Source organism: Amia ocellicauda, chromosome 10, assembly GCF_036373705.1.
Source record: "Amia ocellicauda isolate fAmiCal2 chromosome 10, fAmiCal2.hap1, whole genome shotgun sequence".
In the NCBI taxonomy this organism is placed as follows: domain Eukaryota; kingdom Metazoa; phylum Chordata; class Actinopteri; order Amiiformes; family Amiidae; genus Amia; species Amia ocellicauda.
In genome coordinates, this window is record NC_089859.1 from 28,982,842 (window position 1) to 29,000,746 (window position 17,905).

General features: G+C 36.9%; 1 protein-coding gene across 1 annotated transcript in view; it reads left to right on the forward strand.

Moving 5' to 3' along the window:
• Window positions 1-17,905, forward strand: part of fam135b (family with sequence similarity 135 member B) — a 38,079-nt gene that overhangs the window by 16,896 nt on the left and 3,278 nt on the right. The window contains exons 4-17 of the mRNA XM_066715847.1: window positions 981-1,051; window positions 1,926-2,099; window positions 3,940-4,066; window positions 8,125-8,278; window positions 8,922-8,971; window positions 10,624-10,779; window positions 11,848-11,921; window positions 12,183-12,337; window positions 12,685-14,782; window positions 15,117-15,283; window positions 16,411-16,502; window positions 16,749-16,846; window positions 17,154-17,305; window positions 17,655-17,765. Coding sequence (XP_066571944.1) covers window positions 981-1,051; window positions 1,926-2,099; window positions 3,940-4,066; window positions 8,125-8,278; window positions 8,922-8,971; window positions 10,624-10,779; window positions 11,848-11,921; window positions 12,183-12,337; window positions 12,685-14,782; window positions 15,117-15,283; window positions 16,411-16,502; window positions 16,749-16,846; window positions 17,154-17,305; window positions 17,655-17,765 — 3,679 coding nt within the window. The remainder of the gene's footprint in view (window positions 1-980; window positions 1,052-1,925; window positions 2,100-3,939; window positions 4,067-8,124; window positions 8,279-8,921; window positions 8,972-10,623; window positions 10,780-11,847; window positions 11,922-12,182; window positions 12,338-12,684; window positions 14,783-15,116; window positions 15,284-16,410; window positions 16,503-16,748; window positions 16,847-17,153; window positions 17,306-17,654; window positions 17,766-17,905) is intronic.

The window sequence follows — 17,905 nt, forward strand, 5'->3', positions numbered from 1 at the left end:
GGTTGGAAAACAATTTATGCCTAAGTATACAGTCTACCTAAGTAAATCTCCATAAATGATGTAAAACACGTTGTAAGTAGTGCTGCAGGGATCTTTTCACTATTGCAACATATTTAAATGAAGCTATGCTTTCGTTTTATATGTCCACTATGACTGGTTTATCAACGCCATATTCTGCAATCTGAAAATTATAGCCAAACATGACAGATGGTAGCTTTATTGCCTGATTCTAATTTTTTGTACTTTCAGTGGAATAACATTTCCCCTTTTTATGGAAGTGGGAATGATTTTTATTTGAACGTTTGTTGCATCTCACTAATCACATCCTGTACTGCCTTAGCTTCGCTTTGACTTCCTCAACCTTGGATTTATTAGCCTGTGTTTACAGTTAGGTACAGTATACAAGACATTTCAAGGGAGAGACTCTGGACTTTTATGTTTAGTTTGAAGCATTACTTGTTTATTTAGCTACATTTTGTGTGTCTGCATGTGAGAGATTGAGTGAGAGGTTGAGGATATATTTGTTTTAATTTTCCTATTAAAGCTTAATAACCGTACCTGTTGTATCCAGTCTTCTATACTGAAAATGTCAAAATGTAGTTAAAGTTTATTTTAATTTTCTTTAATTTCCATAACAAAACATCTTATTGTTAAATGTTCACATGTTCTTGCCTTTATTCCATAAGTAAGCTATAGCAGTTTAAAGTACTTAATACTTTAAGAGTAGACAAATTGTGGAAAAAATCCAACATTATATCAATTTACAGTATGTTAATTTGGAAATGTTTATGTACATATCTGAGCAGATTTTCTATTGCATAAATAGTAAATACTGAACCGAGTGGTCTGCTCTTTAAAAAACAAAAAAAAATCTAAACAGGCAGACAATTTCCTAAATAAGAAAAACACAACAATAACCCAATTTAACATATGAAAAAGTATATATTACATATTTTCCCTTATTTATTTCTCTTTCACAGGTAGAAGAAGCTTTGAGTGAAGTTGATTTCCAACTAAAACTAGACCTGCATTTCACTGACAATGAGCAGCAGTATGTACTATCTTATTATAGTTTCATGAGCATCTGGACAGTTTTTTCCCCACAACTTTTTCAAACTTTATTGGTTATTTCATAAAGTATATAAACAGTTATTCCCAGCTAAGAGAGTGCTGTCGAAGAATGCTGCCAGGTTTCTGACAGTAATGAGTACCAGCCAAAGGCAAGGGGTGTACTGAGGTGCTGAACACAGAGATATGATAACATTGACAACAACAACAGATGGAGTGAAGGGCAACACAGAATGCTGAGATATGTCATGGTGAAAATAAATCAGTGCCAGGCTACCTAAACTTAAAACCACAACCACCATTAACTTCTCAACTTTTAAACTGGAATGGTGTTTCATGTATTAATAAGTTTCTTCTCGGCAAGTGTAGGTCAGTCTTTGACAGACTCACAGACTTGACAGGACTTAGTTTGGCAAATTCTTTATCTTTTCTTATTGCAAAACCATATTCTACCTGTCAGTCACAGAATTAAATTTGAGCAAATTCTGTTTTGTGCTGTTCGAAGTTGAGCAGGATATATATTTTACCAAATTTGAACTGGCATGCCTCTGTAACAGTGTATAAAAGAACACTAAGTCATCACTGCATTAATACATCAGATTGGTCTTATTTCTCTTACACTAGCTATTTTGTTATTAGATATGTTATGAATTAGAGGTACTGGAAGCTCAGTGGATGATCATCACCATATATTTCCTTTCCACAGTAAAAAACTAAAAATGTGGCTTACTGTTGAGGGAGAAACTCTGCTTGCTTGTCTATAAACACGAGACATTAATAATAATGCTATTCATCCACATTCATGTATTGCTGACAGTTATCTTTAAAAAACAAAAACACTTCTCTCCAATTTCCAGGTTGAGTGATATTGGTGCTGTCCCTCTAATAAGCAGTCGGACACTGGGTCTTCACTTTCACCCGCGGAGAGGCCTGCACCATCATGTCCCCGTGATGTTTGACTACTTCCATCTCTCTGTGATCTCCGTCTCCATCCATGGTTCACTGGTTGCCTTACATCAACCATTGATCAGGTAGGGCACCAGAGCAATATTGATTTTTGGAAACACTCAAAGGTAACTTTCTGTTTGACATTTATAAGGCAGTGTGGCTGAAAAGAGCATGTCTGTATCTGTATTAATTTTGTGAATTAATTATATGTACCTCTACCTACTATATATGTACATACACCGATCAGCCATAACATTATGACCGCTGACAGGTGAAGTGAATAACACTGATAATCTCGTTATCATGGCACCTGTCAGTGGGTGGGATACTGACTGCAGCAAGATTAGGCAGCAAGTGAACATTTTGTCCTCAAAGTTGATGTGTTAGAAGCAGGAAAAATGGGCAAGCGTAAGGATCTGAGCGACTTTGACAAGGGCCAAATTGTGATGGCTAGACGACTGGGTCAGAGCATCTCCAAAACTGCAGCTCTTGTGCGGTGTTCCCGGTCTGCAGTGGTCAGTACCTATCAAAAGTGGTCCAAGGAAGGAAAAGCGGTGAACCGGCGACAGGGTCATGGGCAGCCAAGGCTCATTGACGCACATGGGGAGCGAAGGCTGGCCTGTGTGGTCCGATCCAACAGACGAGCAACTGTAGCTCAAATTGCTGAAAAAGTTAATGCTGGTTCTGATAGAAAGATGTCAGAACACACAGTGCATCGCAGTTTGTTGCGTATGGGGCTGCGTAGCCGCAGACCAGTCAGGGTGCCCATGCTGACCCCTGTCCACTGCCGAAAGCACCTACAATGGGCACGTGAGCATCAGAACTGGACCACGGAGCAATGGAAGAAGGTGGCCTGGTCTGATGAATCAGGAGTTCAAGGTGTTGACTTGGCCTCCAAATTCCCCAGATCTCAATCCAATCGAGCATCTGTGGGATGTGCTGGACAAACAAGTCCGATCCATGGAGGCCCCACCTCGCAACTTACAGGACTTAAAGGATCTGCTGCTAACGTCTTGGTGCCAGATACCACAGCACACCTTCAGAGGTCTAGTGGAGTCCATGCCTCGACGGGTCAGGGCTGTTTTGACGGCAAAAGGGGGACCTACACAATATTAGGCAGGTGGTCATAATGTTATGGCTGATCGGTGTATAAACTGAATAGTTTAGTGTTTATATTCTAATTTATGATTTCATTGCTTGAAAACATTTGAAAAAGGCTCAAATTCAAGTTCAAATCATTTCCATGGGTTAATTGTTACCTGCAGGCATTCAAATTCTTAAGGAAAAATAAGCTCTCCACGATAAAAGCAAATGTTTGGAAGGGTTCACTCTCTGCACTACAGAATTCCCTAGCCGTTTATGTACCACAGATCAATTTGGAATATAAAGATGGAATGCTGTTTACAGCTTATAAAAAATACCATTGAAATCGAATCCCTTTGTCAATAAGGGATTAATTTATCAAGTGTTTAACCAAAACAGAAGGATTCCTGCCAGCTTCGCTTGACTATAAATACATCAACTTCTCTCAGTGTTGGAAAATCTTCACAACTGGAGTTCTTCCAAAATTAGTAGCTGGTGGAAGGCTTCTACTGAATATACAAAGGGGTGAAAAAATAAGATAAAAAAGCACTTAACCCACAGAGGAGCCTGCTGATAATTACACATATTATTATCTTGGTTGTCTTTGTCTTTTTTTAATCTATTATTGGCTCAACAGGAATATCTTACACATGTCTTATGAAGAATTGTACACATTACTAATTACCTGAGGTTTGTAATATAAATCCACAGTTGTTTTTTTCTTAGACTTGTGAGTTATATTTAATCAAAATAGTACAACCATCATGAATGCAACAAACATTAATTATTTTGTAAAGATGCTGAAATAATATGAAGTGATATTGTTTTTTCTCATCTCAGTTTTGCTCGCTCAGGGAAGGGCTCCTGGTTGGGAAAAGGTTCTCCAGAGAATGGAGCAGATCAGTCTGCCATGTCTTTAGAGACCCTCATGTTTGGGGCAGGATACTGCAAACCTGTTTTAACAGAGGTAAGATAGTATCAATAACTAATCATCATGCATAACCCCTGTTGACTTCCAAATTGGGGTAGATCTCCTGCCTGGAGATTTGGATGAGGATGCAGAAAATACTACTAAATTACATTTAAAAAAAGTTACTTAGGGTCTTTAATGGTTTGTGACCTAGCCCTCAAATAAAAACAATAGCATTGAATCCTTAGATAGTGAGTTGTGATTTAACCAAACAATTTTCTCTTTTGTAGTTTCTTGTTGTATGAACAATATACATTTTATTTTTAAAATACAATGATACAGTTTCAAAACCCATAAGGAATGGGTTTTGTTTCACTTTATGGCCACTGATGAGCAACCACATGGTACTTTAACAACACTCACATAGTGGTTATTAAACATATGTGGCAAGATTTTGAATTGGAACTGCCTTCTTGACAATATCTCAGGGCATTTCTGCTACACAGCCCAAATAAGTGACAAAACACACTACTCTAAAAGGCTAGCACCAAGGGATTTGTAAACTATTGAGAACCCAAAGGAAACATATAAGTGTAACAGGGCTCATATACATGGTATACTTTGTTACAGTTTCTCCCTTTAAACTCAATAGATGCCTTAGGGACTAATAAACATTAATATACTAGATCTGAGCCATGGTCCTACTGAAGTCTATGTGAACAAGCAATCTTACCTCCTTCATACACACACACACACACACACACCCCAAAAGCCAGCTAGACCAGCAAAAAAAATGTACATTGATGCAGGGGATTTGTACACCAAGAGTTTAGCTTAAGTATGGAGGAAAAATATTTAATTCACTGTCTGATGGTTTTCTCTTTCAAAAGCCAATTTATGAAACCTGGAAGGGTGTGAAGAGGCTTCTGAGACAGCATACCAATTTTGTCAAGCCTTACTGATGCAACATTAGCATTCGAGAGATCCAGCAGAACAGAGAACCACATGTGGGTGAAAGCCAAATTAATATCTTTACTCTGCAAATTTAATCTCGGGGAAACTGCAAGCAGATTACATGCACTCATGATCACCGTTCAAAATCCATGTTCTGCCGCTGGGAAGGTGAACAAAATGCCAACACAAGCATTTTTGCATTTTTTTTAAATGTGTCTTGCTTTGGTTTTATGCTGCACTTCACTTAAACAGCAAGACGTTTTACTCTGAGCACAATGCACTTGGGACAATTATTTGAAAATGTGAAGACCTTCAAAATCTTAACAGATATTTCAGATTCAGAAAGCTGAGCTCGGATCTTTAGGTTGCTCTGCATGTAGAAGGATACACATATTTTATTTTTATCAGTGGATGTCAGCTAAAAACCTATTTGAATTATGCTTTTCCCCCCCTTGTTTTGAAGGCAGACACTATAAATTCTAATGAGCATTTTTTTTCCCCGTTACATGTTTTACACCAACCTCCTGTGGGGGGGTTTAATAATGAAGCAGTTTAGCTGCACAGGGGGCCTCTTTTGATCACAGTAATGAGTGGGTTTACTGTGCTGTACCTGCAGGTGAAATTTGTATAGTACAGTCCTGCTGCTTCCTGCTTTATTTATTTAACACTTTTACCTGAAACTGCCACATTTGCAGTGTTGTTCTAGTTGAACCATTTTACTGCCTAGAATTTGAGAGAATGGAGTTTTATAGCAATTGTATAAAGCATAATGATTTTTAGCTATTTATCCCAGCATTTTCAGATTAATTTTAATCTGTGCTGTGTGCAAATTAAGACTATGTATATTTATATATGTACAGTACTGTGAATAGTTTTAAGCAGGTGTGAAAAAATGCTGTAAAGTAAGAATGCTCTAAAAAATAGACATGTTAATAGATTATATTTATCAATTAACTAAATGCTAAGTGATTGAATAGAAGAAAAATCTACATCAAATCCATATTTGGTGTGACCACCCTTTGCCTTCAAAACAGCATCAGTTCTTCTAGGTACACTTGCACACAGTTTTTGAAGGAACTTGGCAGGTAGGTTGGCCCAAACATCTTGGAGAACTAACCACAGTTCTTCTGTGGATTTAGGCAGCCTCAGTTGCTTCTCTCTCTTCATGTAATCCCAGACAGACTCCATGATGTTGAGATCATGGCTCTGTGGGGGCCACACCATCACTTCCAGGACTCCTTGTTCTTCTTTACTCTGAAGATAGTTCTTAATGAGTGTCACTGTGTATTTGGGGTCGTTGTCATGCTGCAGAATAAATTGGGGGCCAATCAGATGCCTCCCTGATGGTATTGCATGATGGATAAGTATCTGCCTGTACTTCTCAGCATTGAGGAGACCATTAACTCTGACCAAATCCCCAACTCCATTTGCAGAAATGCAGCCCCAAACTTGCAAGGAACCTCCACCATGCTTCACTGTTGCCTGCAGACACTCATTCGTGTACCGCTCTCCAGCCCTTCGGCGAACAAACTGCCTTCTGCTACAGCCAAATATTTCAAATGTTGACTCATCAGTCCAGAGCACCTGCTGCCATTTTTCTGCACCCCAGTTCCTGTGTTTTCGTGCATAGTTGAGTCGCTTGGCCTTGCCACGTCGGAGGTATGGCTTTTTGGCCGCAAGTCTTCCATGAAGGCCACTTCTGACCAGACTTCTCACTTTGCATTTAGTTAATTGATAAATATAATCTATTAACATGTCTATTTTTGAAAGCATTCTTACTTTACAGCATTTTTTCACACCTGCCTAAAACTTTTGCACAGTACTGTTAATACATATAAACTGTTAAATCTCTGTAATGACAGCACTCCTGATCACTGAGTGCTTGTCTTTTAAACTATACATGTTTAGAAGCTGACATCAAAAAACAGTTTCAGGATACATTTTGTATCATCAGGTTTTGACATAATGAGGGGTTTATAGCTAAACAAGTGCACATTATGATTTTCTGCCACCCAATCCCATGATAGAATACACCAGTCCTCTAATATTAAATATGAGTAGGATGAATAACCCCCACCAGAAAAAAACATGTTTTTTGCTGGTAAGGGCATGCAGGAGTGAGGTAATAACAGAGTATGTAATTACATGATAATGGGGAAAACCTTTTTAGCCAGGAGGGTTTAGAAAATTATAGTAGGCATTTAAAGGGTAGATGCAGAGGAGGGTGAAGGACAATTGCTTTAAAACAAACAAACAGCTGTGAAACAAAAAGTTTCTCAGATATGGACCCGATCTGATTTGGAAAATTCGAACAAATGCATCAGTGGTGGTGTTTTGCTGCTCTACTCAATTCATGTTAATTCATTTAGTTGCAAGAAATAGGGATTTACTGTATAATCCTATAAGCTGGTCAGTGTTAGGGAGAAAAATCATATTGCGTCTGGAATGTGTGCACATTTGCTCAACGTGTCAAGAGAGAGAATCACCCAGACACATTTTCTATCATTTGACACAATAAGCTGAATACATGTGAAACTGATTCACTTTTGGTCTGCTTGGTAATTATATGATCTGTAGCTGCTTGCTTTGTATTTACAGTTTTCCCTTAGTTTTCAGATACAATTATTTATAAACAATTTTGCATAGGAATTGCCTATCCTTGAATTGAATGATGGGAGCAAAAAGCTGTGTTCTCTTAGTTATATAATGTCCTGCCACATAAGCACTGATTTTTACTGTTGGAGACAAGCTGTGTTTAGAGGGCGAATGCTACGAGTTCAGTGTTTGATCGTAATTTAATTATTCAGTCTCTCAAGATGCTGTACACATTTTCAGATGTTGTTCACTTATGGACTCACAGATGGCCTTGGTCATGCAACTACAATGACAAATCAGAAGAAAGCTTACATGGATCATTCATCATCTTCTTCTATTTAGTGTGCAAATCATATTATACAAGCCGCTATGATACAAAAAATCACATTGTATACATATGTGTGTAGTTGTTATTCTAAGACGTGTTGTTTTTCTTTTAACTTGATCAAAAGCTTTGTATATCATCCAATGGTATCACACACACACACACGTATATTTCCAACAATTGTTCTACAACAATTGAACAAACACAAAAACCTCAACATTTGGTCATTGTCTCGCTACAGGGCAGCTTTTATGTTCCATCTGAAAACTGCATGCAACGTGCATACACATGGCACAGAAGACTGTGTCGTCTCTTGCTGGCTGCACACAGAGGTCTGCGTACCTATTTTGTCGGTTTAATGAAAGAGATCCCGGAGGTGCCTCAAGTGGAAATAGGTAAATGACCCTACATTTGTAAAATGGGAAATCTTTCTTCTACTTAAGCCATTCTGTGCATTTTCCTGACACTCATTCCTGTTTATACATACACTGAATGCTGTCTCACCACTTTAGGATCTAACGTTACATTTTTGTATTATCCAATTCATGTGAGATAATGTGATGTTGTCCATTTGAAACATGCAGCACAATTTTAAATTGTTAACCAGAATTTCTAAAAATAAGATTGTCAAACATTCACTAGAGTCTTGTTTATGGTTGTATTTTTCAAATGCCACTGCACTGGGGTATTTTAGACAAAGGTCACAAAAATGTTTGCAGTGTGCCATAGTAATGCTGTTAGAGGGATTTGGCAATAAAAAAAAAATACTCTGTCTCTCTCTCATTAAGCTAGCTTAATTAATCCAAAATCATACTTTTTCTAAATTCACTTCTGTAATTATTAAAACAAGCTAGTTCATTGTACAAGTAAAAAAAGTACTACACTGAAATTAATTGGAAGGTCCACTTATTCAGAATCCATGTAGTGCATCATGTAGTGTCTAACATTCCCTTTGTTGAATTTAAATTCACATTAGATGTTCACTATGATGTCTATTCGTCTGTATTGCAATTCATGTACTTTTACGTCTCTCTTTAGAGGAGCTTCCGATTGAGGAAACACTAACCCAGCTTTCAATTGAACTACAGGTTTGTGTTATTTAAATGAATGCCCTTGGCAAACAGTAATAATGGCATGAGCTTTCTGTGTTGTATTTCAAGATGTGCTGCGGCGTTGATGTAATACATTTAGTTTTTTGTGTTGTAATGCAAATTCAGTTCAAATTCAGTAATGCAAAATAGGGTGGGGTGGTGACTCAGTAGTTCGTGCTACTGCTTCATAAGCTCAAGGATGCAGGTTTGATTCTGGCCTTGGCAGGTCTGCCTGTTTGCATGTTCTTGCAGTGACCGGATGGGTTTTGGTCAGGTGCTCTGGTTTACTCCCACATCCCATTGACCTGCTGCTTAAGTAGTCTGGCTACGCTAAATTGCCCATGACGCCATTTGAGTGTGTTGTGTGTGCTGTCCTGCAGTTAACTGACCTTCTATCCCGGTTGTACCCTACATTGCGCCCTTCGTCTGGTGGGTTAGACTTCGACTCACCCTGACCCTGTATTGGATGAAGCAGATATTGAAAATGGATGAATGGATGTAATAATGCAAAATTGCATTTTTTGCTAAGACTGCATGTTAGCATATGTTTTTAATCATGCAGTCAGCCAAAGCAATGCAGTTGTAAAAGTTTAATATTCAAAATCTCGTGTAATTATGCTGTTTACAATATAGTTTGTAACTACTATTTTATATGAAGCATTTACTGTGCAATTGTAAATAATTATGCTGAATATTTGCGGGATTTTATTAGACCGTGGGGAATGGAATATTTAAAGATCAGTATAAGTTGTCTTAAGGTTTGAATTACTGAAATATGTCAAACTGTAAGAGTAAACCTTGGGTTGGGTGTGTTGCAGCTGTGGTTTTACCATGTGTATTGTCCTCCTTGACACTGATCAACAGACAATGCTGATTAACCTCATTGTTATTTGTTTCAGACATGCTGCAGTTCAGTTATGACAAACCTGTTATGCTCACTTGGCCCTGATTAAAAAAATGTAATCATACCAACAATAGTCACACTATGGGAGGATACAATACAATTTGTACAGAGGTCTGCAGTGCACTCTTGCAAATCTAGCTACTTCTATTTAGTCAGTGTGCGTGGTAATCGGACATGATTGTATTTACCATGTTCTTTCATATTATTGTTCTGTTTCTTTACAAAAAGCCATGAGGTGATTTGCTCAGCTACCCACATGTTCTCAAATGTCCCAATTGCTTGATTAATTGAGGTGTTATCATTGTTGTTCAGAGTTTGCTCAATTACTCATTCTCTCTCTGTTCAGACAATTCTCTAGTACTGAGTTTCCAGGAAACCAGTCTATATTTACTCGGGGTGTAAGAAAAAGCAGCGCTGAAACAACACTGCCACCCAGTGTACAGATTAATAGAGGATATTATGAATGGTTTTATTCACTACACAGTATGAAACTTTATTTTAAGTATACCTTTACTTTAATTTTTACAAAACATTTCCTGAGAAACTTGTAACTCGCTTGCAATTATCTTATAGCATACAACCACAACTAGTTAAATTGTCTTGGAGATAATTTAATATATCATCTCCATGAACAGATTGATTTTTGAAATTGTTTTGAAATGGATTCAGACAAATATAGAATAACGTATATGGTAAGGTTTATGTGCTATACTTTGTTTGATTTTAGCTTTCTTCTGTCCGGCAGGTACAGAATAGTCATGATAAAGTTGCTGAGCAGATCAGTAGAGATTTAACTCAGCTCTGTTCCCATCTCACGGCTCTATGGAGTCAGTTTCTTGAGGCCGTTGTTCCTCAGGCAGAAGTCATGTCTTACTTGGTTCAGGAGCATCACACATTAAGGGTAAGCACTTCAATATTTTAGTTTTTGTTATGCAAATATGACGCATTCCAGTGAGAAGCCCAGTGCTCTAAAGCTTTGAAAGTTTTCACATTAATAGTTGTCTCAACTAAAAAGAGATATATTGCTTTTTTCATTTGTGCTCTAAAGCACTTTTCAAATACTTCTGATACAATACAAAACATATTTATATGTTCATTTGTAATTATTGTAAATTCATTGGAAAACTGAATATCTGTAGGTGTAACATTATAGGACCTAGTCAATTCTCTTTTAGTTAATATAGATTAATTTTAATATTAATGAATGGTTAAATGGGAGAGGTGGAACCATATTCAGAATCTCACTTTCAACACAATGAAGAGATGCTGCTGATTAGAAAAAAATGTCTTTCTTTCTTTCTTTCTTTCTTTCCATTTTTAAACTTATGTATTTAATTAACTTGATTAAAATGAGTATGTAACTAATCAACCTGTTCTGATAGATATGATAAGAACATTCTAATTTCTTTATTCAAATGTAAAGATATAATTTTAATAAATCTATCATTTCAAGTAATTTATAGCTCGATTAAATTTTACTATAAAATTATTATTTTATACTTTCTTTGTTTGCTCATTAAGTATTTTACAGGCTTTCAAGAAATTAAACTTTTAACATAAAGTCTGACATTTAGATGAATCTTCATATATTCGTTTTCAGCTCTGGGAGTACTTTTAGATGAAAGCTAGATGTTTAATTTTACTTCAGTTAATTGTCCAACTGAAACTGTGTAGCAAATGTTCTCATTAAGAAGATACTCTACAATCAAAAGTGAGAGCTACTTGATATAATATATGCAATGAATACCCTCTAGTGGATTTAAATCAGATATGAGAGCCACTGGCTATTTTTCTTTCTCAAATTAAAACAAAATGTGTATGTGTTTTTGTAAATGTCTTTATTTATTTTATTGTTTGTTTATCCTGTAGAAATAAGATTTAAAAATACATTGTTAACTTTTAAATAATGTTTAAAATGGAATTGATAGTGTTTGAAAGAATGTCTGTAATATGTATATCCTGTTTTCAGGTTAGAAGATTTTCAGAAGCATACTTTTTTACAGAACATCCCAAAATTGCATCTTTAACATTTCAAGAGGAGCTGTGAGTATAAGTAGTTTTTCTTTTGTGTTCACTTAAAGTACACATTTGTAAATGTATTTTCCTTATAAATACTCCATAATTTACATTTAAGTTCTTATATAATTAAAAGATAGGACTTATAACAGTGACATAATTACAAGAGCAATCACCATAAATGCTTCTTGAGTTATGTCCAATTGTGGTGTGGATCTCTCATTGTGATATGTCTATGGAAGTGCTGTTGTCATTTTCTATGTCTTTTGCTCGTGTGTGTGTGTGAAGAATACAGAGACACAGCCAGATTGCGTCAGAGGTCAGGAGCTCAGAGTATCTCACACGGATGCCCCCTTTACCTGTGGAGTGTCTGGATATAGACGGGGACTGGAATACTCTTCCAATTATTTTTGAAGACAGATATGTAGAAAACCCCAGAGCAGGTCAGTAGTCCCTTTTCATCTTCTAAATATTTAAAATGTTTAGTGATGATCTGCAAACATTTGCCTGTATACACAAAACAGCATAAGAACACAAAATACTGATAACATATATATGCAGAAGTTTAAAAAAATCATTGAATCATTGAAAATATCCACGTATTTTTATCTTTGTATTTTTGCGAATAGATGTATGAAACTTTTAGGTTTTAGCTCTTGCACACTCTTGCATTACTGACAAATCAGATGTTTTGCTTTTTTACACTAATAAAAGGAAATTAAAATCTTATTTGCCTGTATGTTCAATATTGTATTATTACATTTGAACATTGTATTGCTTTCATTTTCAGATCAAAATTTGGACAGTGTTACTTCAGCAGCACCAATTGTGCCATCTTCTCCCGAAAGTAATGAGACAGCATCGTCAGACACTGAAGCCTCCGCAGTCACTGCCAATACTGCATGCATGACCGCTGAGCATGCCTCAGAAACACTAGCAATAAATGAAAACCTTTCCCAGAGTGATGGTTCCATAGACTTACCAACTTATGTTTCTTTGATTGAACACTGCGAAAGCAATAATAACCTTAAGGAGTTTGATCCCTCAGAAACAAATTCCAGGGATTCTCAGCTTAAGGAACCAATTCCCTCAGATCTAATTTTTGATGAAACGGATGAACACACTAACACGGGTTTGACGTATATTGAAGTCAGGCCTAGTGATATGGATCCATACAGAGGGGAGGTTGTACTGGTAGTAACATCAAACCAAACTGCAGGCTTAGACCTAAACAGCTCTGACATTGCAGACATAGCCTCTCATACTGTGGATCTGGAAGAGAATGGACCGGAAAGCAAAGTGTGTATTAAAACTGAACAAAATGACACAAATGAAACTGAGGAAAATGTATCTGAATTGAATGTTTCAGACAGCAGCAATTCAAAAGTGACAACGCCACATCCTGTGTTCAAGGTTTACCGGAACGAAGACATGCTGTTAACCAGCTTGTCTGTCGTGGATTACCCAGCCTCAGAGCAGTGCAGGACGCCAACTGCGTCTAGTGAATGTGACACAGATAAAGAGGACATGCACATAGCAGGCAAGGGACGCTGTAGCAGCAGCTCCAAGGTAATGAAGAGATCCTCCTCTGTTATTTCGGATTCAGGGATTGAGAGTGAGCCCAGCTCTGTCGCTTGGCCGGATGTGCGCCTCAGACCTCAGGACATCTCTGGTGATCGGGACATTTTGCAGCACCTGGTTAGGAGACATGCAGTACATCGCAACTCCCTGGAGGGCTGTCAGACGGAGAGCAATGCAAGTTTACCAAGTGGAATACAGGCCTCCTTGACTTCTATAAGCTCTCTGCCCTACGAGGAAGAGGAACAGGTGGAGCTCAGTAAACTGACAAAGTCAGTGTCTGCTCCACAGATCAGTAGTCCTGAGGACACCGAAGAGGACCAAGAAACTGCCAACAAGGATCCGCAGTCAGAAAGTGATATAACAAGTGACTCTGATCCACAAAGTTATGCAGCTTTGGTTAGAAATGCAGGCAGACAGTTTGATCATCCTGTTGGACACAATTCTTCTCTAGATGATATTCTAGAAGGGGATATGCCTGACGGTGCGGTATTTAATTGGGAAACCTATTCAAATCAGCAGGAACGCATGCCCTACATGGAGAGTTATGACAGTTCAAAAGATGCTGAAGGACCTGCTGAGCTAGAACTACAGCAGAGCCAGGTGAACCTTCAGGAAGCTGAACTGGTGTTGAGTAGTGTACCAGAGGTTTTGCTTTTTCAACAATTTGTGGATGAAGGTGGTCTCCATGAGTCAGTATTTTCTGAATTAAGTGGGAGTCCAGGGAATATCAAAAATGACAACGTGATCAAATATGAGAATACACTCGCATATAGCCAAGACTCACCACACTGCAGTTATGAAGCTCCAGTGCCTGACCAGAAAGAATACCTTTTGAATATAGGAGAGACTGGGGCATCGTTGTGCAACACAGACACAGATTCGGCTAGTGAGGCCAACCACAATTTCCATCAAATTGAACTGAATGAGCAGGTTACAGTGGATCAAGTTTTGCTTGATCGAAATAAGAGCCAACATAAAAGCCAAGATACTGATAAAGAAAACCACAATAGTATTAAGACAGATGTCTTTGATCATCAGGCTTTTGCAGGGCAAGGAAAATCTTCAAAAATCCCAAGTTCGGGGTTGGCGTTTGTAAACAGGAAAGTGGTGGAAGTGGTGAATTTGTCAGTGTCGTGTGCCCCGACATGCCTGCCATTTTCATCTGTGCTCAGAGATTCTCCTTCTGTCAGTGGGATTTCGGTGAGGCAAGCGACATCGCCCATCACTAGACAGCCCCTTGGATCCTTTGGTGTTGTATCTTCCAGTTCCTTTTGTACTGATGAGGAATCCAATGAGAGAATGCTAAAGTAAGTGTAAGTCTTAGAAAAAGTTAAAACTAATGTAATAAACCAAATAAAATAAAAAAGTACAGCATTTATTACAATAAATCCACAAATGGGTAGTTAATTTATCGATCATTTAATAAAATATTAGTCTAGACAAATATTTGAATAGATTTGTTTTCACTATATGATTGACTGAATGGATCACATTCTATTGATCACAAGAAACCAAGAAACTTATAGTAAAATATTTAAAAAAGTACATTTTATTTAATTATGACTGAACTATATTGTTTTTTGTCAACACTTATACATGCACCATGTGATATTTTTGTACATTTGATCTAATCCTACACAGTTTCTATAAAGCCAAAGACGACTTGCTGAAAGAGTTGAACTTTCAAGGCACTATCTACAGTGATCTACCACAGCTAGCTTCTGATGTGCCATATTTTCCACCTGAGGAAGATGATGAGGAATTTGATGATGGGATTCACTTGGTTGTGTGTGTCCATGGGTTAGATGGTTAGTAAGTAGGGAACTGGCTTTTCCCCAAAGCTATTTTGTTGAAAGCATTGACTATTGGTTTGAGTGTGTTTTCCTGATAGAGAGAGAAATGCTCCTTCCCAAATGTAAACGACCTTGTGAATAATACAATATGTTTATTTCAATATGTTTGGCAATGCTCCACTGCAGCCTTACTAGACTAGCAATTTGGTTATGATATAGTGGGTTCATATGAGTATGTCATCTGAGACTGTAAGTAGACTAAATGGTTTTTACTGGAAAATGCTATGCAGGGGAAGCCTTGTCAAGGTATTCAAATCACATGGCTGCATTCACTTTTTGGTGGATTGTACACCCTGATCTGATATTAAAATAATGCATATATATGTATGCAAATCCCAAGTAAAAATACCCACAAGCTTGCAGTGTGTTTGTCTTCATAATTAAAGTGAAGTTTACTGCACTGCAGTGCGCCTAGAAAAAATGTGTAGCTGGTGTCCTCTGGTGGAAAGAAGGAATCCCTGCAGAATAGTAAAATAATAATAATAATAATAATAATAATAATAATAATAATAAAGACAGGGATTTCTTCAAAAAGCAGAATCTTTTATCAGATCAGATCAAATCCAGCGCCAGTCTTTGTTATAAGCATCTTCTTAATAATGGAATTAAATGAAATATATATTGATTAAATCATTAAAGAGCCTGCTGAGCCAGGATTCGGTAATTGACTCCCTGATATAGAATACGATACCCCAAACCCTGGATTGTTAACCTTTTTGTCCAATATGAAAAATCGAATTTATATAAATGTTACAAATATGATACATTTAGTGTATCTGTTGAATCAGATGTTACAAAACATATACACACACTATATATACACATACAAATGCAGATATCTAATTAATAGTATCTGCCCTTACATCCATTGTGATATTAACACAGACAGTTTTTATTCAGAAATTTGGAGATCCAAATATTTCAACTCATGAGCTAGTGATATTGATGTGATCAATAATAATATGATAATATGTAATATAATAAAATTAGTCCTAGTAATATTATTTAATTATTTAAGCACTACTATGTTTTAGTTTTTCCTGGACAAATGTCAACGCAGCTTCTTCTGTAATGCCACACAGGAAACAGCGCAGATTTACGTCTGGTGAAGACTTTCATTGAGCTTGGTCTCCCTGGATCCAGACTCGACTTCTTAATGTCAGAAAGGAATCAGGTCAGAACATTCACAAATTTAAAAGTGTTAATATATGTCTAGAAACAATGTAAGAAGTGTGTTTTGTTTATTTGATTTTTTTTCATAATTATTTTCTTTCATTTACTTTATCATTTTGAGCCTGCAGCAGTTTTACCTCAATTTTCATAAAAGGTTTATCTATGTTTCTATTTCTTCTGTTATTTTGTCCCCTTAATATTTTTCTCTTTTTTTCTTTCTTTCTTTCCCATGTTTACTCTGCTGCAGACTGACACGTTTGCTGATTTTGACACAATGACGGACAGACTACTGGATGAGATCATTCAGCACATTCAGCTTTATAATCTCACTATAGCCAGGATAAGGTAATAACGCGAAGGAAGCAGGGTTAAAAAAAACTGATTTGTTGATTTAAATGTCATGGATTCAAAACGATATCCTTCTCCATCACTAGGTGGCAATGTTAAACCTTCAGAAAGAACAGTACTTTGAATATTCTGTGTGACCATATTGGGGAATTAAATCACCCTAAACCCATTTAAGTTTTTCTCTGCTTTTTAAATGATTTATATATTAATACATTATATATTAATACATTAACATTTTCTGTCTGTTTTATATATTAAGTTTAAGTAATAGGTGTTTCATAACTTATTACAATTGTCCCTTCAGTTTCATTGGACACTCCTTGGGCAATGTCATAATTCGGTCAGTACTGACCCGCCCGCGCTTCCGGTACTACCTGAGTAAGCTCCACACATTCCTCTCCCTGTCGGGGCCCCACCTGGGAACGCTTTATAACAACAGCACCTTGGTCAGTACAGGTAAGTGGATAACAGTTTAAGGAATTCTAGAACAAAGACTGCCTTTCCTACCTTGAATGCATCCAATACTGAAAGAAATGAAAACAAACGACCTGCCTTTTTTATTTTAAAGCATTTATAACATTGCTTTCTCCCCTGTCTATAGCCTTATGAAGTATGCTGTAAGAGATGTGTTTTGTGAAAACTACAAATAAAATACACTCTAAATAAAACATCCAGACTCTGGGAGAAATGATACACATTGAATTTCAAAAGCTTGGAAAGCTATTTTTATGATTTGTGTGCTTCTATTATTTGTATGCTTCTAGGTAAATGTTTGGTGATCACCTAACTCCATTTTGTTATTTAGGTCTGTGGTTAATGCAAAAACTGAAGAAATCTGGATCACTTTTACAGTTGACCTTTAGAGATCATTCAGACCCTCGCAGGACATTTCTGTACCTGTTGAGTCAGAAACCAGGTACGTGGAGAACCAGTAATAACATTAGGTTATTCCCCAATCCCTTGGTGACGGCTTAAAAAGAAAAAAAAAATTATATAGTACGTCAGTGTTTACCTTGTTTACCATTAATTATAAATAAATGCATAAATATAGGTTTG